Source organism: Hippopotamus amphibius, chromosome 11, assembly GCF_030028045.1.
Source record: "Hippopotamus amphibius kiboko isolate mHipAmp2 chromosome 11, mHipAmp2.hap2, whole genome shotgun sequence".
NCBI classification, from domain to species: domain Eukaryota; kingdom Metazoa; phylum Chordata; class Mammalia; order Artiodactyla; family Hippopotamidae; genus Hippopotamus; species Hippopotamus amphibius.
In genome coordinates this window covers 40,004,659-40,029,185 of record NC_080196.1, presented here as the reverse complement: position 1 = coordinate 40,029,185, position 24,527 = coordinate 40,004,659, and the positions used below count along the sequence as shown (strand labels likewise).

Genomic DNA, 24,527 nt, shown 5'->3' with positions numbered 1-24,527 from the left:
CAAAAAAATAAAATTAATTAATTAATTTAAAAAAACCAGGCAACGGCATGGTGGAGAATTTCCTCTGGAGGAACGGAGTGAGGGTGAGCAGTACACCAGATGAGGGGCTCTGAGTGTTTGGATGCAGGGAGAGGGACAGAGCTAAGAAAAGCTTCTTCCCTAAGAAAGTGGGTAACAGGCCTTGAGGTAGGGAGGGAAAAGCTCAGAGTCAAACAGCTTGGGTTTTTTTCTATTATCTGTAACACATTATTTAAAATTATTTTTTAATAAGTTTCATCCATCCTACGAGTGGGAGTTACATGTGAAAGACCCTCATTAGGAGGCCTCACCTCTAATACGTTATCTCCTGGGCACTGGAGAGCCCTATTCACACAGGGTTGTCAGCAGTGATTTTCCACCATGAACAGGAAGGTGTGGAGAGACACCTAGATGGTTAGAAGTGCTGTGCAAGCACTTAAGCACTGGCACAAGCAGGGAGTGAGAATCTGCAGAGACCAGTGACCTCACGCCTTGGTAGTGGGCCTGGGCTTCTGATACCCCCAGGTTCTCCCACAGATGGAGGCTGCTCTGGCCTGATCCTCAGCAACCCTGGAACATCATCCCCCGGCCAGCCTCCAGAAGCCTTTCAGGCAAGAGACAGGCCCTGGGACCTTTCTGAGCTTGTAAGGACAGGTGTGTGACTAGAGGCCACTTGCTAATATTAGGTTAGAGTCTAACCTTAGCTGTCAGACCATATGAAATTGCCAGTATTTTCAAATTGCAGATCCACACGGTCCAATCTAACACACGGGTGCACGCGGCAGAAGTCAGTCTGAGACCTGCTTTCACGGTTGTGTAGGCCCCGGTGTCAAGGTTGAGTGGAAGCAGAGATGTGTCTGCACCCACTCCTGACTGTGGGAAGCTGCAGGTCTCTGTCCCAAAGGCCCAGAGGCTGTGGATGGCCAACCAGGGTTATAAGTGGCTTCATAACAGATTGAGTTCCAGCCCCGCACTGATGAACTGCCTGGCCTTGCACAAGCCACTTCAGCTTTCCCCGCCTCAGTGCCTACCTGTGATCTGGGCCAGTCACATCTCCTCACAGGTGGCTGCGGGATTAGGGATGCGCCAGCAGAGCACACAGCAAGGGCTGAATCCATGGTAGGTCCTACCTTGTGGCCATTTTTAGGATAGTTCAAGTAGGAGAGGCTCTGACACCAGGCTAAGAAGTTGATGTTTTGTCTTAGAGCCTTGGGAAACGGGTGAATTCCTGAAATGTGATTTGAAGAGCCACAGGAATAAGCCCTCTTCTGTTTAGGAGGAGCTAAAAAGGAGACTTTGGGGTGAGCCTGGGAGTGACCTTTGGGGCCAGAGCCAGGGAGGATGGTCAGGGTCTGGTAGGGGGCAGAAGGCAGACAGGCCACCACCAGAGAGGCAGGGTTTCATGGATAGACTGAGGAGATACCCCAGACAAACCAGGGGGACAAAGGCACCACAGAGTCTGGGAGCAGGGCTTCTGCATCGTCAGCGGCCACCATACTGGTGGCTGGTATGCCATGCTGCAGTGCTCTTGGCAGGACACAAGGATGACAGCCCTGTGTCCGACCTTTCCTGAAGGAGCCCCTCCTGATGAGGGACCCCTCACACACAGGGTTGGGATGCTTCCCTTCATGCCCCTCTCCTCCTGGAAGCTCTCACCCCTTGGAGCCAATCAGGTCCTGCCTCCCCAGGCTGAGGGGTGGACTTAGATTTCCTAGGAAGTTTGAGTATTCCAGAATGTTGGCTGTCGCTCCTGGATTTCTGGTGCAGGCAGGGTTGGTTTAGTTCCCAGGGTCACCAAGTGTGGCCGTTCCCACTGTGAAGGGTGCCCAGGTGCCTGAGCTGGGCAATGCACATTGCAGTTGATATTCCCAGGCATTTCCCAAGTGTTATATCTTAGTTAGTCCTTCCAAAAAGATCCTCTAACCCCCTCATTTTACAGATGAGTAAGATGAGACTCAGAGAAGATAAATACCTCACCCAGGTCACATAGTAAATCTCAGAGCTGGGATGGAAACCTAGGGTTTTGGATATCAAGCTCAGGGCATCATCTGACAAGGCACTTGACCGTTATTCATGACATCCTTAGGGACCAGGTCCAGAAATATGAGATGGGTTGTAACAAAGTTATGTAGATCCTAGGTGGCTAAATAGCATTCCCCAAAGGTCAACTAGATAACTGAGATCAATCTGGGAAAAGGTCTCTAGTGGAGAACCACAGCACTTCGTCCCATTCAACCCCTATCCCTTGCGTGGACGACAACTGCAGATGATGCAGGACCAGGAGGCAGAATCAAGATGCTGAATGCACAACCACAGTTCAACATGATCTTCACAGACCATAACAACAGACTGAATCTGCCAAATGACACACAACAGAGATACATGTAAAATCTCACATCTAGATTCAAAAACTCAATTGCCAAATCTGAGCTGGAGGAATTCTGTTTGGATAGCAGCGCATGTGAGAACGATACAGGAGTCTCCAAACTCAACATGAAGTAAGTCAAAGACACCTGCCAAAAAGGTCAGTGGAATTCTAGATAATGTTGATAGATATATAACCCTTGGAAACAGACACGCAGAATGCATGATCGTCTAGTCCAAGCTCCTGTGAGGAGGGAGCCAGCCCATAATGCTCTGAGCTGGAGAATGGAATGGTGCAGGTTACACACTTGGGGAAGAACACTGACAAACAGACATGTGTTCCAGGGAATATGCCTGGATTGGCAAAGGGACAAGAGACAGTTACATAAAGAGGAACTCCTAATAGAAATGGTCACATTCTAAGTCTGCCCCGAAGCATACTAACAGGGCCATGGGAGTTGTCCTCAAACATTGAAAGAACATGTGGAAGAGAAAACCACCTACTTGCACATCTAAGGAGTGTGGGATCAGGAATGAGTGGAGTTTTGCCCTTTGTATATAACTCTATTATATTTCTGACATCATGTTCTAGAAACTACTTTCACATTAACCTCTCTGTGCTTCAGTTTCCTCTTTTGTTAAATGGGGCTGATAATAATAATTAATAATAATAATAATAATAATAATAATGCTGTTGCTACCTCCTTCTTAGGGATGTTGTGAGGATTAAATGAGTTACTACGGTAAATGCTTAGAACAGTGCCTGGTACATCGCTGTTAGATTAGTGTTTGCTGTCAGAGTTACTATTGCTGTTATTGTTGTTTCTGTTACCTCCCTGAATTGAAAGTGAGCTCTGGCTGTAGACAGTGTCTGGTCCTCCTTTGTGTCCCCAGCATTCATCCCCTAGCACACAGGAGCTTGAGTCAAAGTTATGTGGAGGCTCATGTCAAGATGCTCCGAGGAAGATTATCCCAAACACTCAGAGATGTCATTCCCAGCTGGCGTTAAGATGTTCAACGGGCTGAGGCTGCTCAAAAATAGACTGAGCGCTCAGGCAGGGACACGTGGGTGTGGTGGCTGGGGCCACATGTCCTGCAGGTGGTGTGGGTTGATCAGCAGGACACCCTAAGATTCCATGATACCCATCTCCTCCTTTCCTGGACAGCCACCTGGCAAGGGAGGGGCAGGGATCAACCCCCTACACTTTTTTTTTCTTTTTTTTTGGCCACGCCTTGCAGCTTGTGAGATTTTAGATCCCCCCACCAGGGACTGAACCAGTGCCCTAGGCAGTGAAAACATGTAGTCCTAACCACTGGACCATCAGGGAATTCCCAATGTGAATTTTTTTTTTTTTTTTTTTGGCTGTGTGCCCTACACTTTTCAAATGGGGAACCAAGCACGGCTCCCTCTTCCTAGGGAGAACGTTTCTAGGACTCCTCCTACCTGGCCATGCTGCCTTTCCCAGGACATGCAGAAGGCCCTGGTAAGCCTTGATGCAAATAGTGCTCGATTTCCTGGGCTAAAATTACATCTTGAGTCAATTTTCATAAAGTGCAGTGACAGATTTAGGTGCTGGGAAGATGGAGCTTTCTCAGAAGGCATTAAAATGACCCAAACAGTTAAAATCAGCTGAAACACAGCAGCCAGGGGCTGCTAGAGCAGTTTTCATCCTTCTCTGGCCTTATGCAAACATGGGGTCAGACCCTGCCTGGAGAAACTGCTGTGCATGCACTTGACTCCCTCCGGCCATGGAATGAATATCTCTCGGCTAAGATTCCACTAATAGGGAGATGTTTGCGATGAACTAGCAGGTGGAGCCATGGGAATGGGTTCGTTACTGGGAAAAACAGTCTTGCATCCCAGGGGCAGTTCCACAGAGCTGGATCTGGATCATTCTTTAAACTCTCCCTTCCTGATACTTTCCTCTGAGGGTCACACAAATAATCAGGCAAAGAAGTAGGGCCTTGAGGTATCTGAGGGTATCTTCCCTTCTCCAGAAACAGCTTGAAGCCTGTGTCCCCAGGGGTAGCCCACGCGACAGAGTGCTGCTACTGCCGCCCCTCGAAGGCTGGGGCATGGTGCCGACGGCCTCTTGTACACAGAGTCAGTCCCCTCTCTGACATTCTGACCCTATGACCCCAGCAGTCCTCAGCCTGAGAGTCATGAGCTCCCTTCAGCTGCCTCTTCCTGTATCTTACCAGCCTTACACCCTGAATACCAGCCTCACTTATCTGCTAGCCATCAGTTCCGGAAGGTCTCCATTTGCCCCTCTGGATCTACGTCCGGCCCTTCCCCACCGTGCTCTGTACCCGGGACGGCAGCCTGTGTGGACTAGATCAACAGCTCCCCCGTCCCTGTCCTAAGTCTTCCAGTGGGGTTCCACTAACGGGAGGTGAAGGCAGGAGAGCCGAGCGTGGGGAGACGTTGCCTGGGCTGACCATGTCCTTCACTGAGGGCCCCTGCTCCTGTAGACAAGCTCCCTTGGGGTTCCAGGAACCACTCCCACCCCTTACCTCCCCAGGCCTGGAGTAGTCCCACTGTCAGCAGCCCCTGTGATTCACCAGCCCACGCCGGTTTCCCTGAACCCCACCCACTCCTTCCTAAATAGCCCTTTATTATATCTCCCGGCTCTGCCGGACCTCGGCTGGTCTGCTTCCTCCAGCCACCTCGATGCCTTTGCTTTCACCGCCATCTTTGATGCTGGGCCCTTGTGTACATCCCCCGGCCTCACTGAAACCCGGCCCGACTCAGGCCCTCCAAGTGGACACTCCCCCTGCACGCTGATTCCAACACCTGAGGCCAGTCCAGCTCCTCCGTAGGACGAGGAGGGTGAGCCAGCTGAGCCCTGAAGTTCCCTCTAACCCACATTCTCCTCTGCTCCGCATCATGTACCCCTTAGCCACATGGCTTGTGTTTAGGTTCACATTCCATCAAAAAACCTGAATGACATTCTGGCTGTAATTTTATCTCCACTGAACTCCCATTCTATTCTCATCAACACCTCTCATCACATCCTCTGTTACCATTATTTATGCACGGGAATCTCCCATTCCAGGCTGCACTCTCCCTAGTTCCATCTTGTGCTTGCAGGGAAACACTTTCCTTTTGGCCTATCTCCCTCTTTCCTCCAGCACCTCATGAACGCTTACTCTTGTAAATATTGACTGAAACGGGAGGAGGGACCAGTAACGCCCGAACACTCTGGATAGTGCTAGGCAATGATATTTACCGAACAATGACTACACAGCAGGCGTGTTATATCCATCATCTTGCTTTGCCCTCACTACAGGCCTACAAGGTACTATCCCCGTATTACACATGTGGAAACACAGAGGTTAAACAACTTGTTCCAGGAAGGGCTGGAAGCAAGGGTGAAAGCACACGTGTATCTCACTCCAAGGCCTGTCACCTTTCCTCTGCTCCACCCTGCGGTGTGTGTGATAACAAGATGCAACATGGGGACTTCCCTGGCGGTCAGTGGTTAAGACCCCATGCTTCCACTGCAGTGGGCACAGGCTTGATCCCTGGTCGGGGAACTAGCATCCCGCATGCCACAAGGTGCAGCCAAAAAAAAAAAAAAAAGACGCAACGTGGACTACTGGGGACTCTGACCCAAATCAGACTAGTCTTATTACAGGATGTAATTAAGGGTTCGCGGAGTGGCACCTGTCTAAAGAGGCCCTTCCAGACGTTGCTGAATGAGTCACCGAGACATTAAGACACTCCTGCTCTCTATGAAGCTTGGCCAAAATGCCTCAAAAGTAATTAGTTCCCTTAAGCTAAACGTTTCCCCAGCAATCGGGTTTATGCTTTAATTGGCTTAGAGTCTTGGAGAGGGTGAAAAAGTCACCTTTAGCCCAGCCCCTGTAGAAATATTTCCCATACAGTTTATGGATAAGATTCATTCCTTCTGGCCACGTGCTTCTGCCAAACCTGAGGGAGGGAGGAGCAGGGAGCAGGGCAGGTGATGCTCCTGTCAGCCCACCATTGAGGAAGGGGAGGTTCGCTACTGAAGTCTGAATTACTGGAGCTTTACCGGCAGTTCTCATTGTCATCAAGTCACCTGGTACCCCCGCCCCTGTGGGCTCTTGGCTTCTGTCATCTCATGCACTATTCTCCTTCCTTCCCTTTCTGCAGGCCCTGGGGTCTGGGCCTCTGTCCTTCTGTTCTTTGGCGCTGCCTCTGTCCCATTAGCCATTGGTGCTTCCCTCTCTCAGTGGAGACCCCAAGCTGAGTCTCTATCCAGAGCCCCTGGGCCTCCCTCCCAGGTCCAAGTAGAGAAGGGCATGGGTGGGGCTGCCAAGGTCAAATCCCCTCCCGTCCAATCCTTGGGCTCCTTCTGATCACCAGAAGGAGTGAGCTCAACTTGCACAGCTACAGAGGCCACGGGAAACCACCTTCAGATCTGAGCCTGGTAAATTTACCCCCACCTCCTCAACCCTGGAAGAAAACATTCTTCACCTCCCACACTTTGCCCTCAACGTTGCTTGGCCAGATCCTCTTCTCCAAGAGTAAGGAGGTCTGCTCCTTCTTTGTTCAGACAGGAGCCAGGGGCTACGAGGACCCTCCCCCTTGACCCAGTTCCCCCTTTTATTCTCTGCCCCTGAAAACCAGCTGGCACGGAAGGTCTGAGGGAAGAAGGAAGCAGAGACAGGAACGAGACAACAGCTGCCACATCCTTGCCAGCCTCTGTCACCCGGCTCCTTTTCCTAATCCAGTCATTCCTTCAAAAGCCATTTATTAACACCTACTGTGTGCTGGGCACCATTCCAGGTGCTCAAAATGTAAGAGTTATTGAAACAGATGAAATCCTTGCCCTCATGGAGCTGACACATGACAAACAAGATAAATAAGCAGACCAGAGTATCGTTGATGGTTTATGGTGAAAAGCGATAAGGAGACACAATTAAGCAGGAAAGGGCACGTGCGCTGGAGAGGTTGAAATGGTAGATTGGGTAGCCAAGGGAAGGCCTTGATAGGGCAATGTCTGAGTCAAGATCTGAGGGAACCGTGGAGGGGCCACGTGAACATTTGGGGAAAGAGCATTCCAGGAAGAAGGAACAGCAAGTGCAAAGATCCTGAGGCAGGAGGAGGCAGGTGTGGCTGGAGCAAAGTGATGGAGGGAATGAGCATTAGGGGATGGGTCAGCCAGGTAAAGGAAGTCAGACCCTGTAGGGCCTGTTGGGCACCACAGAGATGGTGGTTTTGCAAGATGGGAGTTGCTGGAGCACTCTGAGCAGAGGAGAGACAGAATTTGACTTGGGTTTTAATAGGATTCCTCTGGCTTCTGGGTGGGGAATAGACTGAAGGTATCTAGCACCCACCAAACTAAGAGTGTCTGTGATTCTTGAGAGCAAGCCCTTCAAGTCTGCTCTGTCCTTAAATACTCTGTCACAAGGGGCAAAAGGCACATGGACTCGGGTGGGGATAATGGAGCTGAGATAAGACTGGGAAAGTGGGTCTTCCTGAGTTATGGCAGAGCTTGGAAGTCAGACTAAGCAGTTGAGACTTGATTCAAAGAAGAGGGGAATCACAGAAAGTTTCTGAGCAGGGAAATCATCTAACTAAAGCCACACTCACGCACATTAGTCAAAAACCATGGGAAGGCTCCTCTGGCTGAGATATGGTGCTAGATGCTGTCTGTACCATGTCTTAGGCCATGATCTTGGTGGGCCTGGACCCCCTGTCTACTGCCTCAGACTGGGGCTCCCTGAAGACAGGAAATTTCTCTCCACCTCAGTCTCTTCTTGCATCAGCAGGGACAAGATCCTGCACATGTTACTATCCTTCACGGGGGTTAGATGCTGAAGCTGGAAACACATCAGGCAGGATGACTCCAGAGTTAGATGGATAGACAGACAGACAATCAGGGACAGGCTAGTGTTTCCAGGGTGGGAGAGGGCCAGTACCTACCTCCCGCCACTGCTTGTTCTCCATCCCTTGAGTATACATGACACATACTGTGAGGAGAGGAGAGAAAAAAGGGTTAACACCCCAGGCCAAGAGGAAGGTGTGGGCCCCAGATGGGGAGGGCCCTGGAGGGTCTGGTGTGGGTAGCAGTGTTGGGTCTGGGTGGGGATGGGGTCAGCTTGGAGGAGGGGGCCCAGAACATAGGTGTGTCTAGGCCAGAGCAAGTGTAAAATATGAGGCAGGTAGATAGGTGTGCATGATGAAGGACTGGGTGGCAGAGGTGGCAGGAGGAAGCATCTGAAAGCCACCTGTCCCTTTAGAACCCAAGGTGGCCTCATAGGGCCTATTATTATCATCAGCCCTGCTTCCCTGATGGGGAAACTGAGGATCAGAGGAGGCCGATGAGCTGTCTGTGGTCATATACTTGAGCAGCACTGCTTAGGGCTAGAACCCTGGGCTCCAAAGTCAGTGCTCATCCCCCTAGGCCACAGACATTTGGGGTTCTTAAATGCACTGGTTTCTCTGGGACTGAGACCTTCTGGCCCCGGACACCCTGAGCCTCCCATACCTGCTTGGTTGTGCTGAGGTTTCACAAGTATGGGGGCTGGGAAGGGTCAGACCCCCCAGTTGTCTTTCTCTAGACAATATTGGTGAAGCATTAGACAGCCTTGATGTACTGGGGACAGTGCCTAGTACATAGTGAGCACTCAGTACAGACTCCTGTGTTGGCCACTGTAGTAGTCATAATGCCGTTGTCAGCAAAAGAAACCATAAACAAAACGAAAAGACAGCCTACGTATGGACTGGGAGAAAATATCTGCAAATGATGCAACCAACAGGGCTTAATTTCCAAAATATACAAACAGGTCATACAGCTCAACAACAGGAAAAGCAAACAACCCAATCAAAAAATGGGCAGAAGACCTAAATAGACATTTCTCCAGAGAAGACAGATGTCCAATAGACACATGAAAAGATGCTCAACATTGCTAATTATTAGAGAAATGCAAATCAAAACTACAATGAGGTACCATCTCACACCAGTCAGGATGGCCATCCTCAAAAAGTCTACAAATAAATGCTGGAGACAGTGTGGAGAGAAGGGAACCCTCCTACACCGTTGATGGGAATGTAAATTGGTGCAGCCACCATGGAAAACAGTATGGAAGTTCCTTAAAAAACTAAAAATAGAGCTACTATATGAGCCAGTAATCCCACTCCTGGGTATATATCTGGAGAAAACTAATTTGAAAAGAGACATGCACCCCAATGTTCATAGCAGCACTATTTACAATAGCCAGGACATGGAAGCAACCCAAATGTCCATGGACAGATGCACGGATAAAGAAAATATGGTACATATATACAATGGAATATTAGCCATAAAAAACAATGAAAATGGGACATTTGTAGAGACATGGATGGACCTAGAGACTGTCATACAGAGTAAGTGAGACAGAAAGAGAAAAACAAATATCGTATATTAACACACATATGTGGAATCTAGGAAAATGGTACAGATCAACTGGTTTGCAAGGCAGAAATAGAGACACAGATGTAGAGAACAAACATATGGCCACCAAGTGGGGAAAGTGGCGTGGGCGGGGGGGGTGGTGGTGGCTGGGGTGGGATGAACTGGGAGATTGGGATTGCCATATATACATTACTAATACGAAAAAAAATATCAACTTGTGAACTTTAAATGTATGCAGTTTATTGTATGTCAATTATATCTCAATAAAAGTCCTAAAAAAAAGAAAAGAAGATATGGTACATGTATATATATTGGAATATTACTCAGCCACAAAAAGAATGAAATAATGCCATTTGCAGCAACATGGATGGACCTAGAGATGATCATACTAAGTGAAGTAAGTCAGAGAGAGAAGGGGAAATATTGTGACATCATTTATGTGTGGACTCTAAGAAATGATACAAATGAACTTATTTACAAAACGGAAATAGACTCACAGACATAGAAAACAAACTTACGGTTATCAAAGGGGAAGGTGGGGGAGGGATAAATTCGAGGTTTGGGATTACTACGACACCTAAAATAGTTAAGCAACAAGTGCTAAACAACAGTATAGCACAGGGAAATATATTCAATATCTTGGAATAAACTACCATGGAAAACAAAAACCATAAACAAAACATAATGCCGTCGCTGTTGTTGTTACTGTTATTACTGTCAGAGCAGGACTTACATGGGTCGGACTTGGAGAACATGTCTTTGTCCAAAAGGTTCCTGAAAGAGGGGGAGAGAGCAGGAGTTAGCACAGCTTGAGGATCTCAGGGGATTCAGGCTGTTACTGAGACCCGGAGGCTGCCTCGGGCCTGGCTTCAGGCAAACAGGGACCAGGAGGCTCCTTCAGCACAGTTTATTAGGGCTCATTGGAGCTGGGCAGGCCCCAGAGGTTCCTCAGCTCAGCTCCTAGGATGTGTGGTGCTCCATGCCTCTCACCCCCACCCCCCCCACCACACACTCCTGCGTACCCTGATGCCCTGGACCCCACAGCCCCTTGCTCTTGGGCCAAATCTCAATCTGCCCAATGTTCTAGAAATTGTTCTAGAAATTCTCCTTTTACCACTTCTTTGTCTCAGAAAAAATAAAATAAAATCAAGCCATCAAGACTTACCCATTCAACGTCCCATTCTCTCAGGGCTCTACTTACGGCCAGTTTATTTGACCATCTCACCTGTGCTGATGGATTAATTAATGATAACTCCCAGGGGATGCGGACTCATTTGAACAGGGTCCTTCTGTGGTCAAGGCCAGAACTAACACATGGTCCTAACAATTAGACTTGAACTCATGCAGCAAGATGATGGACACAACTGGGAATTCCCTGGCAGTCCAGTGGTTAGGACGAGACACTCTCATTGCCAGGGGCCTGGGTTCAATCCCTGGTCAGGGAACTATGATCCCGCAAGCCATGTGGCGCGGCCAAAAAAAAACAAAGATGATAGACACAACGTTTGGGAGCAGAGAGATCACTAAACAGATGTGGAGCCCCTCCCACCCTGCCTCAGTTCAATCACAGCTCCTGCTCGCGGAATCCCGGGCACTTTGCTGAGTGTTCTGCAAATATTAGCTCCCAATTCTCATGCTGTCCTGCAAAGTCAGTACTGGGTAGGCATTATCCCATTTTACAGGTGGGAGATCCTAGGGAGATCAGGCAAGGGCATATCCTGCACACCTGGTGTCCCTCATGCCGCAGCGAACCAGCTGCTGTCAGGAAGCAACATGGCCCGATGAAACCTGGTCTCTGGCTGGGAAGTAACTCAGCCTTTCTGAGCCTACCTCCTCACCTGTACAACAGAGACAAGAGTGCCAGCTTTGAAGACTGTTGATGCTCGGCCCTACCTCCTCAGCCCTCTTAGTTCCTGTACACACCTACAGTCTCCTCCTGCTTCTCTTCCAAGGGCTTTCTCAGGTGGGCAGGGCGGCAAATACCAGAAAGTTTACACTCCCCATGGCAGCCAGTGATGGGCAGGAGTTGGGAGATAAATGCCCAGCTTCCTCCCTCCTCCCAGGGACAGCTCTGAGCTGTGCTCCGCACAGCCTCCCAGAGGTGCCCACCGAGAGACCCACTCATTGAAGACCCTTGCTGAAGCAAGGGCTTTATTGCTGAAGGGGCTTCCTGTGAGCCCTCCCTCTTGTTGGAGCTACTGACTCTTTCCTACACGGTCCTAAAGTCAAGCTCTGCCCTTGCCAACCTTCTTAGCCATGTCCCACCTCCCTCCCAGCTGTCCCCCGGGGTCTTCCCATCCCCCCTCTCCACTCCCACGCTCCCCTGTGGGCCCCAATGCCCCTTGCACCCTTTCCCCAGAGAGGAGAAACCCTATGCTAGGTGGCTTCCAACTCCAAATATCAGAGCTGGATGGGCCCCCCAGGATCATCTATTCCACCTTCCCCTTGAGGAGGGGGAGACTGAGGCCCAGGGAGGGGCAGGCAGTGGCCGTGCTGCATAACAAGCAGTGGCAGAGCCAGAAAGGTCTAGAAGGAGACCACACCCTAAGTCACCGTCACTGAAGCCATCAGCAGTGACAGCGTGTCTGGACAACTTGACCCACAGTCAACCCCAACACCCATGCTCCCCACCCTGAGGTGGGCGCCAAACACCAACCCACAGACAGACAGATGCAGCAGCAGCCTGGTGCCAGCGTCCGCCACCCTCTGCTGCCCGGGGAGGCCCAGATGGTGCTCATCAATCACCCCAGCTCTGGTCCCGATCAGATTCCCATCCTCTGCTCCAGTCTCTTCATTCAGGGTCCTCTCCCCAAAGGCAGCTACCCCGCTAGCCCTCCATGACCCAAAGGCACAGAACCCCTCTGCTGGCCCCCATCACCCCTCTACCAGACCTGCTCCCAGTGGCTGTCACTTTGGAAACCATCTGATAAACCTCCCAGCCACTGCAGTGAGCATCAGGTGAAATGATACACAGGCAGCTCTGAAAAGAAGGCAGCAGGAGCTACAGGTAAGATACCGCTTTTATATATGCTTATCCACACTGAGGTGGGCTGACCTGGACCTGGGCTGACCCTCCCCTCCTGCAGGTGCTAGGATTTGGGGCAGGAGCATCTGTATTGATTTAAACAAAGGACAAAATGCCTAAATTCCAAAGATGACCAACAGTGGTGGAACCTGAAACGTGATGAAGAGCTGGAAAGTAATAAAGAGGGTTGGGGGATGGGGGAGTAGGGGTGTGGTGGGGGGAGAACTCTTCTACTAAAGCAAGTGCTGAGGTTTATCTTTGAATTCTATAATGAAATTCTGTAATTATAGAAAACCCTAGAATGTTCAAGCTGGAAGGGACCTCAGAGGTTAACTTTTCTAATTCCTTTAGAAATCAGCAATGTGAGATTTGGAGAGAAGGCAACTGATTTCTCCAAGGTCTGGGTCTCCTCCTAGTTTAGTTCTGGAACTCAGGTTCAGTCATGTCTAGGCTAGTGAGAAAGAGTGAGAGAGAATATTGAGAGAAAGAGAAAGATACAGATATTGGGTCTTACCTTCAAAGAGAAGCAGACAGGTCCTGCCTGGGCAACAGGTACATAGCTGGAATAAGAACTAGAACCCAGCTTCGGTGGCTCCCTGCCCAGTGACCTCAGGGCTCTCACTGAGCCCTGGGGCATGGGTCATCCTGGCCATGATACCTGAGAGTAATGCAAACTCTCTTCCCTCTACTCTGCTGAGATTATCTTTACCATCCTTCCAGAACCGTTCCTATACGTTCTCCTCAATTGTGCCTTCCCTAGACAGACACTGACCAACAACCATTTCCTCTGAGCTCTCTCTCACCTGTACTGTGCCTTGTACACCCTCTGACTTGTAGGACCCGTTACCATACTCAGCACACCCTGGACTGCAAAATTAGGGGTGCCTCTGTCTCTGCCTGGGGCAGGGACCCCAACTCTGCTTCAGGCTAACCCAGCACCTGACTCGGAGCAGGGCCCTGGCAACTTGGATGGATGAAGGAAAACCAAAAGGAATGGCCAATGGGTGAGCAAGGCTCTTGTCTCCCAACATGGTCACTCTCAGGCCCGGCCCCTATACTTCCTCTTAGCTGTAGAGCCTAATGGTTAAGTGTATGCGCTGTAGTCACGCAAGCTGGGTTCACATCCTCTGGACAAGTTAATTGCCTTCCTTGGGCCTCAGTTTCCCCATATGTAAAGTGGAGTTAAATAACAGTTCCTCTGGGACTTCCCTGGTGGCACAGTGGTTAAGAATCCGCCTTCCACTAAGGGACACAGGTTTGATCCCTGGTCCAGGAAGATCCCACATGCCGTGGAGCAACTAAGCCCGCACACCACAACTACTGAGCCTGTACTCTGGAGCCCGCATGCCACAAACACTGAGCCCGCATGCTGCAACTACTGAAGCCCTAGCACCTAGAGCCCGTACTCCACAACAAGAGAAGTCACCGCAATGAGAAGCCCACGCACTGCAATAAAGAGTAGCCCCTGCTTGCTGAAACTAGAGAAAGCCCACGTGCAGCAACAAAGACCCAATACTGCCAAAAGTTTAAAAATTAAAATAAAACAAAACCAACACCAAACCAAACCAAAACAAAACAAGCCTGAGTTCCTCCCTTAGGACTGCTGTGGAGCACTTGGACATAGTGAGGCTCATCAGACAGGTTAGTCATCGTCGTCGGCCTGCTGCTGAGCAGAGCGGCCTCTCTCCCTGGCGAGTGCTCTGGCTCACTTGGTGACAAAGCAGAGACGGAATGGGAGACCCAAGCCACTTCTGCACTCACAGGTCCAGAGACGCCCATCCCATCGCATACATTCCCAGTGCCCTGTTGGGGCTGATTCACTGAGGACTCCAAGGCTCAGAGCTGCTGAGTGATTTGCCTACAGGCACAGAGTCAGTGAGAAGCCAAGGGGCAAAAAACCAGGTCTTCCACGGCGAAGCAGGGCTCAAACCACAAGGACACAAAAGACCAGACCATAAGGGCTTCTCTCCACTGTCTCTCTTTGGAGAACTCAGAGACTTTTTTTTCCAACAGGTGAAATGTATTTTTTCCTCAAAAAAGGATAAAATTCTTCAGCTGTCCGAGTGGCAGCTTAAAACTTGGCTTCATTTGTTCCTTAAATCAAGACCAGGGAGCAGAGCCGAAGGCGTTTCCTTACCACCCTCTCCCCCAAAATCATTTAAAAAACAGTTGGAGGAAGAATGACCGTGCACTGGGAGATTAAGAGAGAAGACCCCAGCAAAGACAGAAAGAGCTGGAAAGGCTGAAGTGAGAATTCCTGCCTGGTGCTAAAGGACAGGGCCTGAGGATGACACCTTTACCACAAGAGGCTTAAAAGAGTCGGAACACAGGTTTGATCCCTGGTCCAGGAAGATCCCACATGCTGCAGAGCAACTAAAAGCCTATGAGCCATAACTACTGAGCCCGTGTGCCACAACTACTGAAGCCCGAGCACCTAAAGCCCGTGCTCTGCAACAAGAGAAGCCACCGCAATGAGAAGCCCACGCACTAAAACAAAGGTAGCCCCGCTCACCACAACAAGAGAAAGCCCACGCGCAGAAAAGAAGACCCAATGCAGCCAACAAATAAATAAATAAATTTATAAAAATAAACAAAATAAAATAAAATTCCCCATTAGTTTAAAAAAAAAAAAGAAGAGTCAGAATAGAAGCTGGGGCTCTCCAGTCAGAAAGAGGAAGAGATACAGCCCTCTGCTCAGGGAGTCTTGTCTGAGGAAAAACAGCCCTGCCATCAGGGAGCTGCAGTCTGAGGGGAGACCCAGCCCCGCCCTCAGGGAGCCCCAGTCGGAGGGGGGAGACGCATTCCCTCCTGAGCTGAATTGCTGGGTAAACTGATTATCACACATTTAGGTTGTCTCTAAATGAAGCCCGTACATACTGCATGGATTTACTAGCCATGACTCTGGCTATAGAATAGAAGGAAACACACCAAGAGCATTCATCTCAGCCTTTCCTGGACTGGAGGTCCCCAGTAGAGGTCCATGGACCCCCTGAAACTATAAGCAAAATGTGGCATATTGGTCCATATGGATGCATTCTTTTTTGCAGAATTTTCATCATATTCCAAAAGAGGTTCATGAGGTTCAAAAGGCTAAAAAAATATGGTTTAACTTCTTTCCAACAAGCCTCCCTAAGCACCCCTCCAACCTCTGGCAAAAAGTTGGTGGTGTTCAGAGAATACGTCTCCCCTCCTCGGACTGGGGCTCCCTGAGGCAGGGCTGTGTGTCCCCTCAGACTGGGGCTCCCTGAGGGCAGAGCTGTGTCTTGAGCACATAGCTTGGATTTTCAATGCTGGGTCCAAAACCAGCTCTACCCCTTAGCTGTATGACCTCACTTAGCCTCTCTGTGCATCAGTATCCCCATCTGTAAAGTGGGGGTAATAATAATAGTCCCTCTTTCCTACAGGTTTTCTGAGAATTAATAGAGTTCATATATGCAAAACAGAACAGTGTCTGGCACACAGTAACTTGCATTTAAGTGCCCGGCATACAATAAATGCTCACGAAAGCCATGTGGAGAGTGAGGTGGCTTCTAGGGATTCCCCGTGTTCTCCCCTCCCTGCTCGCTAATCCTGGGCTTGGTCAGGACCTAGAACACCTGCATGTCCTCAGCCATCAGTGTTCACCTGGCTGTTGTGCAGCCTTCATTGAGGAGAGCAGACTGGGGACAGGGGAGCCACCATCAGGAAGAAACAGGAATCCTGAAGAGGCTGGAGAGACCCCAGAGCTGGAGGGGCCCTCCGGAAACACCCTATTTCTCTGTGGAGCAACTCTACATCAAACATCTGGTCAATCCCAAGCAGGCAGAGAGGGTGGGAGAGGGTCGCATTAACCATGGATATAATCTACACCAAATCCTTTGGTTGGGTACTTAACCTATGACAACCTATTCACCCTACGTATCAAGGCTGGGAGGTAGACATTGCCTCATTCTACAGGCAAGGCAGCTGGGGCTGAGGTGTGCCGTGTCATCCAGCTGGCCAGGAACACTGAGATTGAACTCTGAAGCCGGAGCCCATTCAGAGGTGCCACGGGGGGCACCTGCACCACCAAAACCCAGGGCCTTCCAGATCCCCACCCCGGCCAGCAGCGCCCCTCACATCCTCACTCTCCTCTTTCCTGCCCCCAGCTTCATCAGGGCTGCTCGCAAAGGGACACCTGAAGAGAACTGGAGGGCTTCTCATCTCCCCCTGCCCTACTCTCCATCCTAACAGGCAGAAGTAATCCCAGGAAAGGCAAGGAGGGAGCTGAGGAGGAGAGGGACCTTGGTACCCAGCCCCTGGCACTCGCCCATCTCCCCTTTCAGATCCGGTTCCTCACCCCCATGCACTGTCTCCCTGCCAAGAAACCTCGCCAAGGTCTAAAAAGCAATTTTCACATGGCTCAAAGAGCTCTCCTTCCTGGAGCTATTTGCATTTTTGTTATTATTAATTATTGTAATAACTGTCCCTCCTAAGCTGCGTGACTGAGGGAAAAGAGCCTGAGCTCTGGCCTCAGATCCATTCAAACTGGAATCTCCACACAGCCACGTGGTAATTCTGTGACCCTGGACAAGCTACCCAACCTCAGTTTCCTCATCTGTGCAATCACATACCTGCCTTGTGCAGTTGTGAAGCCAATAGCTTACAATAGAAATGTAGGAAGCATGCTCGATTCTTCTCTCCCTCATTCTCCCCACCCCCAATCCCATTCATCAAGTCTTAAAATTTCTCCTATTGGGACCTTCAGGCACTATGCTAGGCCAGCAGAGGCAAGTAAAGTTAGGAGGCAGAGGCACTTTGCAATGTTTTGGAATCACACTAAGTCTTTTTTTCTTGACCAGGAAACTAGCAGGAAAAGAGGTTGTCAGGGGTCCAGCCAAGCTGTACTTGGAAAATCAGTCCCCCGTCACTTAACACTGGCTGTCCACTGACTGCAGGAAAATCTGAGGAGTCAGCCCTCAGAGACACCAAACTCCAGGCCCCTTGTAGCCCCAGGGATCTCAGGTAGCCCGTGGGTCACCTGGAAAGCCTCCCTGTGGCAGAAGCCATGGCTGTCCACCCCGCAAGCATTCCTCACTCCCTTCCTAACAGAGTCCACGCTGGTTCAGGTACCTGATGCAGATGGCCTGAAGTCACAGAAGATAGGCTCCTGTCCCTTGTTGCTGTTGATTGTGTAACCTCCAAAACTTATACATTGAAACACCTACCCCCAATGTGCTGGTATTGGAGATGAGGTCTCTGGGAGGTAACTAGGGTTATTTGAAGTCATGAGGGTGGGTCCCTCATGATGGGATTAGTGTCCTTATAAGAACTTGGTCTCTGTTCTCACTTTCTCTCTCTGCCACGTGAGAACAGTGAGAAGGTGGCCATCTGAAGCCAGGAGTCCTCACCAGAACGTGACACCCTGATCTTGGACTTCCATCCCTGAAAACGATGAGAAATAAATTTCTCTTGTTTAAGTCACCCAGTCTATGGTATTTCGTTTTGCCAGCCCAAACTGACTAATATACTGGTTTAGGGGTGGATATGAGACCTAGCTTTGGCCACTGAAATAGAAGGGGAAGTCTGCTGAGAGATTTTGGGAGGGATTGTGCTTTCTAGATAAAAAGAACTTTTCAAAGAGAGGCATTTGGCCCATTGTCTTGCTTCCTGTCTTTGGATGTGGTTGTGATGCCTAGAAAAGAGGCAGTCATTTTGTAACAATGAGGCCCACCATTTGGATGATGGCAGAATAGAGAGATAGCTGCGTCCTTGATGGCAAAGTGAGCTGACAAACCAGAACTGAGATATCCTATCTACAGACTCATTGTGACCTGAGAAAAATAAACGTATTTTGGATTTGACCTACTATCAGATTTTCTGTTACCTACAGCCAAAGCATTCCTAACTGAACCTGACTCCTCTGTGCCCCAAAGCTTGTTGCAGCCTTATTCGCATCACCTCCTCCCTACTCTCTCTTCCCAGTGGTAGGTCACCTCCAGCAATGGCCTTAAGTCTGAACAGGGAGAACTGGGCTGGGAGAGGACAGATGGTAAGCTACTACCATATGGCCTGGATGCCATGGAAGGTCAGCTGCCATCCCATGACTCTCTCTGGTCTCTGCTCCCTAGGGATTCCTCTGATTCTGGGTTTGCCTCCCAGAACCAGAAGCGTCACTGAGAAAGGAAGGCCTCCCTCATCCCTGGAGATAGAGTACCTACTTCTTGGTTACATCTACCATGGTTGGTACCCAGGCCTTACCGCAATCCTCATCATCAGAGACCCCAATCCTCAACCTCAAGAATCCCTCAAAGGGGACTTCCCTGGTAGCACAGTGGTTACGAAACTGCCTGCCAATGCAGGGGACATGGGTTCAATCCTTGCTCCAGGACATACTGCGGAGCAACTAAGCCTGTGCACCTAGAGCCAGTGTTCCACAACAAGAGAAGCCACTGCGATGAGAAGCCAGCGCACTGCAATGAAGAGTAGCCCCTGCTCGCCACAACTAGAGAAAGCCCGTGCGCAGCAGTGCAGCCAATAAACAAACAAACAAACAAACCTTAAAAAAAAAAGAAGCCCTCAAGGTTTTGAAGTCTGAGGAAACTGGATTTGGATCCCCCTCTCCAAAACACATTAACTGTACAGCCTTGGGCAGGTTTCTTAACCTGAACCCTGATTTCCTACTCTGTGAAAAAGGGAAAATACTACTATCTAGTTCACAGGATTGTTAAAAAAAGGTTAAAAAAGATGCAGTAATTGTGGTAGGCAGAAATCTAAGATGGTCCCCAAGATCCACGCCCCCTGGTGTACAAGCCTGCACAATCCCTTCCCCTTGAGTGTGAGTGGGAATATGATAGGATACTCACTCCTGCTACTTTATATTAAGTAGCAGACTCTGGAAAGATTCTCCCACTGGCTTTGAAGAAGGAGGCTGCCATGTTGTAAGAGGTCCACATGGCTAGGACCTGAGGGTGGCCTGTAGGAGCTCAGCGCCCCAGTCCAACAACCAAAAAGAACACAGGACTTTAATCTTACAGCTGCAAGGAATTAAACCCTGCCGGCAACCTAAATGAGCTTGGCTTGGACCTCAAGCCTCGGATGAGATCATAGCCCCTGCAGACACCTTGATTTCAGCCTGGGGAGACCCAGAGCAGAGAAGCCAGCTATGCTGTGCCTGGGCTTTTGACCTACGGAAACTGTGAGATAGTAAATGGCTCTTGTTTTAAGCTCTAGGACTGTGGTGATTTGCTACGCAGCAATTGAAAACTAATATAATAATCTGAGTTTGGACCAAATTGCTATTTGAGTAGGTTAAAAACAGCTGAGTACAGGCAATTGCATATGGTTCAGCCTAATACAGATGTTAAGTGCCTAGCATGCAGTAAGCACTCAATAAATCCCACTGTTATTATTCCCCTGGCTCCATTCAACAGTACCTTACTGTAGTCAGTGGCTGAATGGACCTCTTTTTCCTAGCACTGGCTCTAACAGCTGCCACACACTGCCCCCAGACCCCTCCTTCCCCAAAGCCACCCTCCCCCTGCCTGTCTGAGCCCATTCCCACCCCTTCTGAGAGGTTGAGGGCACAGCTCTTGAGTTAGGCTGCCTCTCGAGCCCCAGGGCAGCAAAACAACAACCTGAACAGACAGCAGAAACAACATCTCTGGGGCAGAGGCAACGGCTGCCCACCAGCCCACGCCAGCTGGAAGGCAGAGGGCAGCTGCTTGAGAGATCCCATCAGGGCTAAGCCACTGCCTGGCTCTGGATTCTCCCCTTCTTGCTTTCCCTGTGGGTCTTGGGACCCCCGCCATGTAGAACTATGCATTGGTTCTGCCAGCAAGACCCCACAGGGAAGTGCACAGGTTTCCTGTTACATAAAAAATGCAAATTGCTCTTTCTAACCAACACGCTGGCCTGGATCCCTGCATCAGATGGGGCAAAGAGATATAGTGGGGGCTTTGAAACGGGACACTGGACAGGTGAGTTTTGATTGGGTCTGAGGGAGGCTAATAAAGTCAGGAAAGGTCTGGAACAGACCATCAGAGGAAAGAGAAGCTCGTGACTCGGAATTTCTACGATGTCTGCTGGAATCTGTTTTCACAAACCATCTACCTTACTCCCAAAGCAATCCCTCAGAATCTCAAAATGTACACGATATGTCAAATATATGTCCAAAAAGCTGGGGGTGGGGTGGGTGGGAAATAGGACTTTCTAGATGGATCAGATCTCCAGGACCCATACAAACCAGCTGTAGAAACAGATTTTTTATTTACTTTCAGGTATCAAATAACAGGCAACATAAATTACTATTCGTGGATTAATCCATTTAATCCTTCTACTGTGATAAGGATTATTATGCTTCCTTTACAGATGAGGAAACTAAGGCCCAAGTCAAGTACTTTATCCAAGATCACAGGGATATGAACCCAGGTAGACAGACCCCACAGACTCATGTTCTTAAGCACTGAGCCAGACAACCAGAAGCTTTAAAATCTTTGGCCCGAGTTTACCAAAATCAGTAAAAACAATTGTTTGGGACTATAGTTTAGCCCAGGAGATATCCAACATGAAGAAGCAGGGGCCCAAACATGTCCATCCCACAGTGTCACCTGCCTTCACAGTGGTCCTGTGCTGGGACTCAGACATGCCCCTGTGCCAGGTAGCTTTGCTCAGCTAGGAGTGTCCTAGGATAGGCATGGTGGGGGGGTCAGGTCCTCCCCTAGGCAACAGCACAGGCCTCCTAGGACTGCAGGGGCTGGCAGGGACCTTCCTAAGGAGCAGAGAGGAAAGGGAACTAGCTCCCAGGACCGCTAGTTTCCAGTTCCTTTGACACATTGGCCCCCTCATCCCCTGCTGTCAGTTTTGAAGCCCCCTGGAGCTCTCAGTCCACCAACGCCTCTGCCTGCCCTACTATTCCCTGCCCACCAGCAGGTGTCACCTAGATGCTCAGGGCAGGGGCACCCTGCAGCCTCCTCTCCTGGGGCTCCGTCAATGCTGACCATGAGATGCAGGGGAGGAGGCTTTGGCTCTCATTAATCAGTGGCCATGGAGCATAGAATATGCTGGAGAAAGCCATTCTGTGCATCTCTGCATCTCTCCTCCCTCCTCCTCCTCCTCCTCCTCCTCCTCCTCCCCTTCTCCTCCTTTTCCTTTTCTCTCTCTCCCTCTCTCAATCGGTTCTAGACACTGGATAGTTGGACCTGGTTGAGGTAAAGAGATGGATTTACAATTTCAAGTCCACCGACATTGTTTTTTTGCTTCCCCTCTGTTCCAGGTGACTCCTCCCTCCTCACCCCTTCCTACCAAAGCTCATTTTTCCCTACCCTTTGGCTTTAGAGAGGGAGGGAGCAGGGCCTGGGTCACACCCTCCTCAGGCTGATGTCCCATGAAAGGGAATGAACATCAGGGTTGATCCCAGAACCACATCCCCCAGGAACTCAACTGCATCCCTAGCTACTGCTTAGGCAAAAGGTTTGAGTCCTTAGATACCTCCACTTCCAGAGAGCAAACAGGAGGAGCCAAGTGCTACTGGCTTACAGTAATCATTGTAGTTATTTATTGAGCACCCACTGTGTGCAAAGCAAGTGCAAAGCAGCATGCTGGGTGCTTCATGATCCTCTACTCCTGTAAGTTAATTCCTCCAACAGTATTTGTTGAGGACCGGCTACGTGCCAGCCATGCTTCCAAGCGTATGGGTTACCTCTGCGAATAAGGTTTCTCCATGAATACAGGTTCGTTGTTTGCACTTGACAAATGGCAGAAACCGAGGCTAAAAGTTTGCCCCAAATGGTGGAGCAGATTCCATTTTAAGGGGTCTGATTTCAAAGCCACAATGCCCTGTGCCCTCTGCCCCCTCTCCCCTCCACTGGAGTAGAGGGTTTGTGGGTCTGAGTCAGGGTGGGGATCCCTGCCCTCAAATGCTTACAAAGTTGCTTTGGGGAAAGAGGAATGAAATCTACACACCTGAGATGTCTTCAGAGGCTCTGTGCTTAGCATGTGAGAGACCCGGTGGGCCCGGCTGAGCGCTCAGGACCCAGGGGACACAGAGGCAGCGATTTGGGCTGCGTGTCTCATGGGTGAGAAGGATGGATGAAGTGGGGAGCACGAGGTCAGGCTTCTCAGGATGGGGGGACACAAATTGGCAGAGATGACAAGGTGCTGTTAAGAGGCTCTGAGGTGAAAAGGATCCTGAGAGAGCTCTGACACAGGCATGATTGAAGGCTGGGAAGGAGCGTCAGGCGCACAGGGCTGCGCGCCCACAGGGAGAGGAGGGCAGGCTGGGGCAGCTGTGGATGGCTGAGGAGGTGAGACAGGAGCTAATGGGCTGTCAGGAATCTCCCAGCAGGGTAATGGCAAGATACAAATGGCCTTGGGAGACAATTCTGACAACACCGTGTGTGGGACCATAGGGGAGACATGTGGGATTATCACAGGAGCCCCCAGAAGGGCCTGACGCAGGGGGCCAGCTGTGTTCAACCTCACTCCCACTCACCCTACCCCCGACCCCCACCCCCAGCCCGAGCCCTTCCCTCTTTCACATCCCTCTGGCTCCATCTACACCTCCCCAGTGCCACAACTTGGGAACACAGGGTTGGGTGCCATAAGGGTGGGTGAAAGGTCCGACCAAAGAGAGGCCTGGAAGAGGATGGGGTGGGTGATTTGGAACAAGTGCACTCCCGGGACCCCAGAAATGCTGTTGGTCACTTGGGGCAGGAGAATGGCATCTCCAGCGGAAACTCAAGAGGTGGGCTCTGCCTAGGCCACTGTGCCCCTTACAGTCCCAGCAAGGCAGTGACCCTAGGCCAGCCACAGGGTGATGGCACTAGGGAAAAGTCCCCCCTTCCCCACTTGTACCACTTACTGCCTGGGGTAGCCTTCCTCTCAGATAGGAGAACCTGGGGGAGCCCCAGCTCAGGGGGAGAAGTGACTCCCTAAGCCTGTGTGACACGACTGAGGATTTGGGGATGGTAGCCCACAAAAACTCTCCTCCCCCTACCCTGCTGGACTCTAAAATTCCACACTCAGTGTTCTAGTCCTCTGGCTTAAGATTTCATACCCCCAGTTATTGTTTTTCTAATGGTGCCACTTTAAGTTGTTATCAGCTATCCACAACTCAGTATGAATGAGCCATCTGATCCCTTCCTGAGAGTCAGTTTTGTTGTTGGAGGTGAAGAAAGGCTTTCGAAGCCTGGGGTCTAGAACGGTGGGTGGGTAAGGGAGGAGAGGATGAGGGTGTTGGGGCAAAGGAGGGGAGACAAGAGAGGGAAGGAGGGCACAAAAGGCAGAGGCTGGGCACGCCTGCGAGGGATGAGGCAAGTCACTCTCTTCTCGATTTGGGGAGAGGATGATCAGAAACAGACTGCTGTGAAGACCCTGCTATGTCCTTTTACTACCTCCCTCTCCCGACTAGGGCTCCTGGACCCCCGTTCCTATGTCTTCTTATCTCCTCGCAACAACAGCCCGGAGCGCAAACTTTCCGGGATACAGCCCTAAGCCTGGCTTCCCATTTCGCCGTCGCCACCCCTGGCTGGGCAGGGGCTCTTGCTGGACAGGCAGAGGGGAGTCCTGGAGAAGAGGACACTCTGGAAGAGGGCGCACGGAGGTAGATGGTTGGAGCCGCAAGAGCAGAAGAGCTCCGGGTCCAGGGGCGGGGCCGGGAGACCCGGCCAGCGGGCAGCTCACCTGCAGGACACGGTGATCTCCACTTTGGTGGCCGGGATGCTGCCCGCCAAGGAGTCGAACTCGCTCAGCGACGCCATGTCCTCGGGCTGCTCCAT

General features: G+C 50.4%; 1 protein-coding gene across 2 annotated transcripts in view; it reads right to left on the bottom strand.

Moving 5' to 3' along the window:
* The window catches only part of CPNE5 (copine 5), a 90,908-nt gene extending 66,381 nt beyond the window's left edge, over positions 1–24,527 (bottom strand). For both annotated transcript variants that reach the window (XM_057700460.1, XM_057700461.1), the window contains exons 1-3: positions 24,433–24,527; positions 10,501–10,541; positions 8,297–8,343 (exon numbers count right to left, since the gene is read on the bottom strand). In XM_057700460.1, coding sequence (XP_057556443.1) covers positions 8,297–8,343; positions 10,501–10,541; positions 24,433–24,527 — 183 coding nt within the window. The remainder of the gene's footprint in view (positions 1–8,296; positions 8,344–10,500; positions 10,542–24,432) is intronic.